The sequence below is a fragment of the Panthera tigris genome, chromosome A1, assembly GCF_018350195.1.
Source record: "Panthera tigris isolate Pti1 chromosome A1, P.tigris_Pti1_mat1.1, whole genome shotgun sequence".
Lineage (NCBI taxonomy): Eukaryota > Metazoa > Chordata > Mammalia > Carnivora > Felidae > Panthera > Panthera tigris.
The window spans coordinates 142,493,952-142,504,534 of record NC_056660.1 but is presented as its reverse complement, the minus strand read 5'-3'; the positions used below and the strand labels follow the sequence as shown (position 1 = coordinate 142,504,534).

At 39.6% G+C, this 10,583-nt stretch overlaps 1 protein-coding gene across 1 annotated transcript in view; it reads right to left on the bottom strand.

Moving 5' to 3' along the window:
• The window catches only part of JMY (junction mediating and regulatory protein, p53 cofactor), a 94,489-nt gene that overhangs the window by 12,909 nt on the left and 70,997 nt on the right, over positions 1 to 10,583 (bottom strand). The window contains 3 exon segments of the mRNA XM_007079982.3: positions 2,070 to 2,156; positions 5,106 to 5,293; positions 6,008 to 6,173. Of these exon segments, the coding sequence (XP_007080044.2) occupies positions 2,070 to 2,156; positions 5,106 to 5,293; positions 6,008 to 6,173 (441 nt within the window).

Genomic DNA, 10,583 nt, shown 5'->3' with positions numbered 1-10,583 from the left:
GGATTCCTAACCCCCCCCACCCCCCACCATATAAAAGTCAGCTGCTTTCTAATATACTAGCAAGGAACATCTACTAGAGTTTGATATTAAAAACTATTTATATTACCATAAAAAAAAGATTTAGGCATAAATCTAATAGTTTAGGTATAAATCTAGTAAAATATAATAAATGGGGAGCTATTCCTTGTTTACACATAAGAAGACTCAATATTGTTAAGGTGTCAATTATTCCCAAACTTGACCTACAGATCTGACATAATCCTAAGCAAAATCTCAGTCGCTTATTTTGTGGAGACTGACAAGCTGATTGTAAGGTTTCTTTGGAGAGGCAAAAGACTTAGATGCGAGAACACAGAGCACAAGAGATCCAAACACAGCCAATCAACTGATCTTTAACAAAGGAGCAAAGGCAATCCAATGAAGAGAAGTAACAGCTTTTTCAACAAATGGTGTTGGAACTACTAGACATCCACCAAAAAAAAAAAAAAAAAAAAAAAAAATTAGCCACAGACCTTACACTCTTCATGTACATTAACTCAAAACAGATCACAGACCTGAATGTAACATGCAGAACTATAAAGCTCCAGCAACATAACCCAGGAGAAAATATAGATGACCTTGGTTTTGGTGAGGAGTTTTTAGATACAGCACCAAAAGTACAACTCATGAAAGAAATAACTGACAAGTTGGACTTCATTAACATTAAAATTAAAAAGTTCTATTCTGCAAGATATGTTTTCAAGGGAATGAAAACACAAGCCAGAAATAGGGGAAAAAATACTTGCAAAGTCCAGAATACACAAAGAATTCTTAAAACTCAGTAATAAGAAAACAACCTAATTAAAAATTGAGCAAAAGATCTGGACATAACCTCAGCAAAGCAGATGGATGACAAAAAAAGCATTATGAAAAGATACTCATCACGTGCCACTAGGAAATTGCAAACTAAAATAACCATCACGTACCACATGCCTATTAAGGGCTAAAATACAAAACACTGACAACACCAAATGCTGGTAGGGATGTGGAGCAACAGGAACCCTCTCGTCCACTGCTGGTGGCAATGCAAAACAGTACAGCCACTCTGCAAGACAGTTTGGCAGTTTCCCACAAAATTAAATAAACTCTTACATTATGATCCAGCAAATATTGCTCCTCAGGATTTACCCAAGAGATGAAAACTCATGTGCACACAAAAACCTGTATCAATGTTTACAGCAACTTTATTCATCACTGCCAACCCTTGGGAACAACCAACATGTCTCAGTAGGTCAATCGATAAACTATGGTACCGGGGCACCTGGTTGGTTCAGTCAATACAGCCTGTGCCTCTTCATCTCGAGGTTTTGAGTTCAAGCTCCACACTGAGTATGGAGCCTACATAAGACAAATTTTAAAAATAAATAAAGTGTGGTTATCCAGACAATGGATTACTATTCGGTGCTAAGAAGAAATGAGCTATCAAGCTATGAAAATGCATGGAGGAATCTTAAAAGCACAGTACTAAGGTAAACAAATCTAAAAAGGCTACATATTGTAGGATTCCAATTAAACATTCTGGAGAAGGCAAAACGGTGGAAACAGTAAAAAAGATCGGCGGTTGCCAGGGGTTTGAAGAGAAAGGGAGATGAATAGATGGAACACAGGACATTTTGAGGGCATTAAAAAACATTTTGTATGATATTATGATGGTGGATTCATATCGTTCCACGTTCGTCAAAAACAACAATAGCACCAAGAATGAACTCTAATGTAAACTCTGGACGTTAGGTGGTAATGATGTATCAGTGTTGGTCCACTGACTGTAACAAATGTACTACTCTTTGCTTGGTAGGGGAAGCTGTGAGTGTGTGGAGGTATATGGGAACTGTCTATTATCTTCTGCTCAGTATGTCTCAAACTGCTCTTAATGTGTGTGTATATGCATACGTATTGAACTGCAATTATACATATATATGGAATTAATGCTAATATCTAGTTGTTTACATTTTCTTATTCTCTATAAATTTTATCCACTTTGAGACAGGTAAAAAACCAGTTTTGTTCTAATTCTCCGAGTCCAAACTTACTAGTTGTACTGTGTGATGGGCTCTGTATTCATCTTCACTCCGAAGGCGTTGTTGGAACTTTTCATTGTGTTTTGCAATACAAATTTCCTATAAATACATAAAATGTGTTTTAATATAACTGAAACCTGAAAGACTCAAAACACCACACCAGGGCTTATTTTATTGGGTTTAATTTTAATCTTAACATGGTTTTCTACAGGAAAACACCAAACAATAAGCCACCTCTGATTGCTCAACTGGAGTACTGAAGCAGCATGAGCCAAATCATCAAGATCTTTAAAAAAAAAAAAATATATATATCAACTTCTCTAGAACTCATTTCTCTCCCTCTCTCTGTCTTTGATGGGGAGGGATGGGACAAGACAGAGTTGAAGAGGGTGTCCTTAGGTAATCTCACAGGTCTCTTTTAGTTCTGAAGTCTGTGGCCAAAAGATTCTAAGTCTTATTGTAGTCTTTATCTTTTTTAGGGAATCTCTACACCCAATGTGGGGCTCAAACTCACAACCCCAATATCAAGAGTCACATGCTCTACCCACTGAGCCAGCGAGGCCCCTTATTGTAGTCTTTAAACTATGCTGAGCAAGAAAAAAGGATTTACAACTTTTGGCTTAAAGTCTGTGTTCTTAAACTTTGATGGGTTAAAAAACATGACGTTGCCTGGAGGGCTTTAAATAATAACATGAAATCTGCATCTTATGGTTAGAGAATTCAGAAGGAAAAGAGACTGTCCAGAGGCACCTGGGCGGCTCAGTTAAGCATCTGAATCATCATTTTGGCTTAGGTCATGATCTCATGGTAGGTGGGATCAAGCCATGCATCAGGCTCTGTGCTGACGGAATAGAGCCTGCTTGGGATTCTCTCTCCCTCTCAACACCTCCCCTGCACATGTTCTCTCTCAAAGTAAATAAAGATTTAAAAAAAAGAAAGAGGGGAGCCTGGTGGTTCAGTCAGTTAAGCGTCCAACTCCTGATTTCGGCTCAGGACATGATCTCTCACAGTTCTTGAGATTGAGCCTCACATATTTGGATTCTCTCTCCATTCCTCCCTGTTAGCACTCTCTCTCTCTCGCTCTCTCTCAAAATAAATAAAAACATGATAATAAACTAGGAACTATGTGCTTCTTTACAAAATAATGCACTATTATCTGGAAACTTTATAGTAGCGTCATGCTAAGTCTTCATTTTCCCTGGGTCTTCCTGGAGAAGTATTCCAGGTAAAAAGGTGGCCATTAGTTTCCAACACTCTCAAAACTATACAAACTTTTAACCAGAGAAAGTGATATGATAAATGATCTTTTAAGCTGATGAACCAGCGTTTAAGGCATTTGTATCATATTTTTCACCCACATTGGGTTGACTCTAAGGCCTAACCAGTATGAATGAAGAAATTAACCTGTTTGGGGCAGTCTCCAGGGGATAACAAAGGTAGTATTGTATATAAGTAACAGGATATAGTGATACAATGACTCAGACTTCTATGTCACTCAGACCTAAGATAGACTTCTACCTTTGCCCCATATTAGCTGTTTTTCCTTGGGTGATCTGTTTAACTACCAGTAGCCTTGATTCCCTTGATTATAAAATGAGGATATAGGTCCATAATCCCTTATTTTCAGACTTTAGAAAGATGGTATGTTACATATACAGTATCCATTAACTCCAGCAAGATCTGAAGTAGCACCCTATAAGACTAAAACTAACATTGTTGCAGTGAAACATATGAATAGTCAAAGTAAGAGAGACTCTCAGATGGACAGCTTCCTCTCAGCTCTGGGTTTGTCACCACATCAAGTATGAGAATGTTTTTGATCTGTGGAGCTTTCTCAACTTTAGGCAAAAGAATATTATCTCATTTGACTATTGGTAGCATTAAAGAAAATAAAAATGCATAAAGAATATTCATCTTTACAAGTGTATTCACAGTGGCACCTGGGTGGCTCAGTCACTTAAACATCCAACTCTTGATTTGGCTCAGGTCATGATCTCACAGTTTTGAGACTGAGCCCCAAGTCTGGCTCTGCACTGGGCATGGAGCCTTCTTAAGATTCTCTCTCCCTCTGCAACTCCCCTGCTCACTCTCTCTCTCTTTAAAAAAAAAAAAAAGAAAAATCTAATCACAAAGTACAGACTTCAAGTCGTCATGGCATAGCCAGAGACCATCATTTTTTCAAGAGGAAAGGCAGGGCATGACTTAAAGTCACAAGTACTCCCCTGGGTATGAAATCCTACCGAGGATGCTGGATAGACCAAACACCTTGTGACAGTGAACATGTTGACATGTAGACAAGGAATATAGGACGTTGTTACACAGAAAGGCATACTTTCATTTTTTGTATCATAGAGGTTATCTTCTCATTATCTTTCTTTTTAGGACTTAGTGTTTCTAGTTTCCTCTCTTCTCAGCCATCTTTTATCACTCCTTTTACCCCCTGTAGTTCTCCCACCTCAGGTGGTGAGTGAGGGCTGGGGGTAGGTATGGCAGAAGGCAAGACCATTTAGAGCCCCTGACTCTGTGTGATGTGATGGGTTGCAGGAGGTCTGAGGCTGCTGGTCTAAATGGGCATATTCTCCAGGAGTGAACTTCCCTACCTCAGATTTAGATTAATAAGAGTGAAGAGTAAAGAATATGGATTAATTTCTTTATATATAGAATTCCTTAAAGACTGAGATCAGAATCAAGACATAATTATACAACAGGACTGGCCTCCTTAAATAATCAGGAGCAGAGAACTGCATTACATGACATCCTGCAACCCTGTCCTTTACCAGAGTCACTTATGGGGTGTCAGAGGTAAATAGCACATCATCACTGGCTGTTCTAATGTGTTTAACAAGGTGGTTTTCTCAGAAAACTCTATAATGTTAACATAATGGCTTGAATATTGACAAGAAGTAACTCTCACTTAGTTTTAAAACATGTAAGTGCTAGTGACAAATCATGTTACAATTATTAGATATGGGACAAGGATTAAGTATGACTAACAAAAAGTCTTAAAACTAAGGCTATATATTTGATAAATAACCTAAGCTATTATACCTTTTTATTTCTGAGGTAGGCTTTCTTGGCTGAAACTCGTCCACGCCTTGCTTCCAGCTGGCGTGCTTTCTGCTGAAGTTTCTGTAGCTCTTCTCTCTGTAAGTGCACAGACACTGCCATCTCTTCCTTCTCCAGCATGGCCTCCATGCTTTCGTAAGTGTCGTAATATACCACCTCATCTCTCTTTTCTGTAACAAAACAGCAACAAGGGGTAGTGGTTAAGAGCAGGAACTCATGGAGCCAGAAAGAACAGAGTTCTAAGCTACTTATTAACTCTGTAACCTCAGGCAAAGCCGTTACCTCTTGAGCTTCTTTGTAAAATAGCAATTGTTAGGAAATATACCTTCTAGGGTGAGTGTGTGTACAAAGTGCTCAGCAGTGTGTGGCACAGTTAAATGCTCGATAAATGTTAAGTATCATCATCCCTCAAATTCAAAATTTTTCTGGCTGAAACAACCTTACAAAGTGAGCATTTTACAAAGGTAATAGCATAGTTGCATTGCTGAGTCTACTAAATAACTTGAGTTTCAGAGCTCCTTTAAGAGGTTTTACGTTGGGGTGCCTGGATGGCTCTGTCGGTTCACTGTCTGACTTCAGCTCAGGTCATGATCGCACAGCTCTTGAGTTTGAGCCCTGCATCAGGCTCTGTGCAGACAGCTCACAGCCTGGAGCCTGATTCAGATTCTGTGTCTCCCGCTCTCTCTGCGCGACCCCCCCGGCCCCTCCCTCTTCTCCCTCTCCCTCTCAAAAATAAACATTAAAAAAATTAATAAATTAAAAAATAAAAGGCTTTACACTAAGACATTCTTAGTCTCAACAGAAGAACCAGCTGATGACTATGTGTATTTCCCCTATGTATTAATTTTTTTTCCTGGATTTATGTGGTTGAATGCACACCATACCCGATATAAGTCTTTTGATGCTTTCCAGTTGTGCGGTCAATAGTAACTCTTCACACTTCAGGATTTCAAACTGTACTTCATACAACTGAAGTTGCAGGTCATAATAATCAGCTTCTAACTGATCCAGCCGAGCTATGGCCTCTGTACCACCCTGCAAACTCTGCATCTGCATTGAAAATAAAAATAAGAACATTTCTAATTGGTTGGGACAAGGAAAACAAATCAGGTTAGGATTAGAAATGAAAACTAATCATACAGCATAAATCCACGAAGCAACTGTTCCAAGAAAGAACCTTATAAACAAGAAGATTTTTTTTAAAAGACAGAAAAACAGCAATAATCGAAACATATAGTTTTGGAAATAACTAGGCAAACATGGTAAAAAAATAACGTTTTTAAGTTTACTCATATCACAGGTCATATTTAGGATACTATATTATTCTAATTATTCTGACATAAATATTAATAGTGTTCTTTCCTCTCAAAAGTGGATGTACTAACCTATGCAGTTATTCCTTCCATATATGAATGAGATTATGTATGAATGAGTAAGATATGTAAATAAGATTCATCCATACTCAGATAGTTATAACCAGGGGGTAGAAGTCTGGTCACCCTACACATCCAGAGCTGTGAGCTGTGTTTTGCTCCATGGTCACAGCCTCATTAGCTTCTAGGAGCTGGTCACTGGGGGAGCAAGGTGAACAGCAGGACAGAAATAACTGTAGGAAAACCCCTGCAATCTACTAACAATGATAACTATTAGTATCTTTACATAAATGCAGTTAGGATCCTACATCCAACCTAAGGTGAGACTGAACGGTTACCACACAGGTCTCATAAAGTGGTGGGTGTTCTCGTATGAAGTTTGCTTGGTTGGTCGGTTGATTAGTTTTTGGTCCAGAAAGGAGAGGGAGAAGAGATTTTGCCAAGCAACCGAAGAAAATTACTATGAACAAAGTATGCTTCAGATACTAGTCCCCAACCCCACTATTTCCATGGATTCCTACTTGGATCTGTGAAGAAAGATGGCTCTAAGGAGGAGCTGACAGAATGGCTTTTCAGGAGTCATTGAAGGACAGGCATGTGAGAGAGTAAAGCATTCCTCTCAAAACATCTAAGAATATAGTACTACCACTTTAGCATATTAAATGTTCATGCTTAGAAACTGCAGGACACGGTCACAGGTATCAGTGTGCCCTGGAAGAACAAGCAACACTAGTGAGGAGGCCCTGGCCTCAAGTGGCATCCCAGGGGATGACTGCCAAAGGGGGTGGAGGAGAAACAGAGGAAAAGGAGGGAAATGTTTGTGAGCTCCTCTGAGGGGTCACCTGGGGCTCCCAGAATACCAAGGAGATACTTGGCTGGTACCCTCGGGACAGGCTTGGCAGCAAAGACAGTGAATTCTTATGGCTGCAAAATGATCCCTTCTGTCTGATGAGGTTGGTGAATCGTGTTAGCACATAAAGACAGTATGTTTAAACAAGAGTCCAGCCTGGGGCACCTGGGTGGCTCAGTCAAGTGTCTGCCTTTGGCTCACGTCATGATCTCATGGTTCATGAGTTCGAGCCCTGTGTCGGGCTCTCTGCTGTCAGTGTGGAGCCCCTGTTCCCTCTCTCTCTGACCCTCCCCTGCTCTCTCTCTCTCTCACTCAAAATAATAAACTAAAAAAAAAAAAAAAAAAAAAAAAAGACTAAACAAGAGTCCAGCCTTTCCTTTAAATTCTAGATATCCAACACAGTCTTACCTGAAGACTAGAATATTTTTTAGCATATAATTTCAAGGTCCTTTATTTTTTTTAAGGTTCATTTATTTTGAGAGAGAGGGAGAGGGAGAGGGAGAGGGAGAGGGAGAGGGAGAGGGAGAGGGAGAGGGAGAGGGAGAGGGAGAGGGAGAGGGAGGGAGGGAGGGAGGGAGGGAGGGAGGGAGGGAGGGAGGGAAGGAATCCCAAGCAGGCTCCATGCTGTCAGTGCACAGCCTGGCACAGGGCTCAATCCCACAAACCGATCCTACGAACCGTGAGATCATGACCAGAGTTGAAATCAAGAGTTGGATGCTTAACCAACTAAGCTACCCAGGTGCCCCTCAAGTTCCTTGTAAACTGCAAAGCAACACTTAGCCTGTAATCTAAATGTGCAATGGTATACACTTAACGGTATACATTTAATAATAATCAGGTTAAGTACCGTGCTCTTTCATAAATGTTATAAAATTTTTACATTGAATATTTAATGAATTGTAGGCCAATGATCCTGCTGCATTAGGAAATATTTTATGAGTGACAAACAGTAAATATGGAACAAACCACAAGATTCCATTACAGTGTCTCATGGAGGAGAATACTGACAAAATGAAATCCTGGTGTTTTGGTCCTAAGTCATAAAATATGAACGTGTCATTTCTTGTCTGAGACTTTCAGTCTCACTATAAATTACAAACATCCCTTTGCATACAACCTTGGGCTTCTTATCTAGCTCTGGAGACCAAAGCTCCAGAATGCATATTCCTCTGTTATTAGCACCCATACTTTCTGTGAGCACAGCATACAAACATGCGAAATACATAATGTTGGGGTGCCTGGGTGGCTCAGTTGGTTAAGCATCCAACTCTTGGGTTTTGACTCAGCTCATGATCTCACAGTTTGTGAGATCAAGTCCCACGTCAGGCTATGCACTGACAGCGCGGAGCCTGCTTGGGATTCTCTCTCTTCTTCTCTCTCTGTCCTTCCTCTGCTCACACACTCAGTCTGAAAAATAAATAAAAAAAAAACAAAAAACAAAAAAAAAACTAGTGAGAAGATTAAGCTTTAAAAAATAAATAAAATACATAATGTTAAAGGTTTTATTCTCTGGAAAATTATCATCAGTTAAGATAAAACCTTAGTGTGTATCAGTCTAAAACCTTCATGAACAGTGACACTGTTCAGATCAAGTCTGGAACTATTAGTTCCACCATCACTATCTCTAGTTCTCTCCAGCTGAAAGCAACCATTTGTCTGCCGTGTTCATATCACTGTGCTAGGGCTTCCCCTATACTCTACAAGTTTGACTCTTGTCCAATACTTTGCTTAAGGAAAAGAAAGCTGAAAGCCCCTTGTTGACATACTTTTACACTGTCAGCCAATATCAAATATCAAACTGAGAAAGGAAGGGGTGTATTCTTACAAGAAGTGACCTCATCGCCAACTTTCTGGTTTACTGAGTTCCATTCAAAGCAAGGAAGTCAAGAGGTAGATCTGCTATCGCAAGGTACAAAAATGAAAAAACCTCAGATGCAGAAGTGCAGGCAGAGGATCTACTGAATCCCAACCTCTGAAAGAACAAACAATGAAGCATTGGTGGGCATCATGACAAGTAAAAGGGTTGTAGGGACTGCAATAGAGAGGATTTTTTATGGGATAAACTAAGGAGAGAGAGATAAGAGACAAGGGAAATTTGGGAGGGTAAAATTGTGCTCTAAGGTTTATTTAAACTTTGACATGGAGGCAGTGAAAGACATGCAGAGTTATACGAAGTGTATGCTGCTCCAAATCCCTTCCCTAAAATATCTTAATTTCCAAACTGATTTTTCTCCTGGTATCTAATTCAGGGAACAGGCACAGAACTAAGGGAATGGGAATCAAGAGTACAAACAACACTAATTCTGGACAATGGAACAATGCAGAGAAGGTAGGTGCCATAGTTGGGGCACCTTTGTTATGCCCGGGGTCACTGCTTCCCTGGGCAATAAAGAAGCCTAGAAAGTAAGGTAAGTGCTCAAAGGAGACAATCAAATGCCAAGTTTTCACACTTTGCTATCTTGAAATTTTATTCAGTTCAACTTTTACCTTCTGAACAAACTTCTGGTATCAGGATATCAAGACCCTCAAAACAAACTGCCTTCCCAGTGTAATGCAGGTAATACCAGCAACATTGTGCCTGACCCAATCCTCCCAATTCCTAGAAGAATGGCCTTTCCACTAGACATAAGTAGGGAGCACCACTCTAATAAATATGGAAAAGAAAAAAAAAAGTTTTTATAGTAAATCTAGCAAGGAAATGAAGTACCAATCAACATCCAACATCCAACATCCACATAAGGACATTGTACATTACTAACCCCACTGATAATCATTCCCACTATGCACAATAACAGTGGTGTTCTTGTTTCCTATTTTGACTATACTATACCATGAAACAAGACATGAAGCAATTTATACAAACTAATGATGCCCCTATCTTGCCTTTCACTCTACTATGCTCGAAAAACTCCATGACATGTGAGGAGCTACAAAAATTAGAACTTTCAGAGTATCTGTGGGTGGAGTCATGCATTCAATAAATTCTCACTGGGCACCTGCTGGCTTGTCTGAGTTATGGAAAGTATAGCAGTTAGCAATAAATGAAATGAGGGTTCAGTCATCATCAAAACCACGTACCGCACAAGAGACATAACATTAAAGGCAAGCTCAGCAAGCTGTCAGTCAAGACTAGCCCTTTTACTATGTGGCAAGGATGAAAAGTACATGAGGATTGGTACAAACAAACCTGAGTATATGAGGTTCTACCAATAACAGCTTCACAAATATGGAGAATAC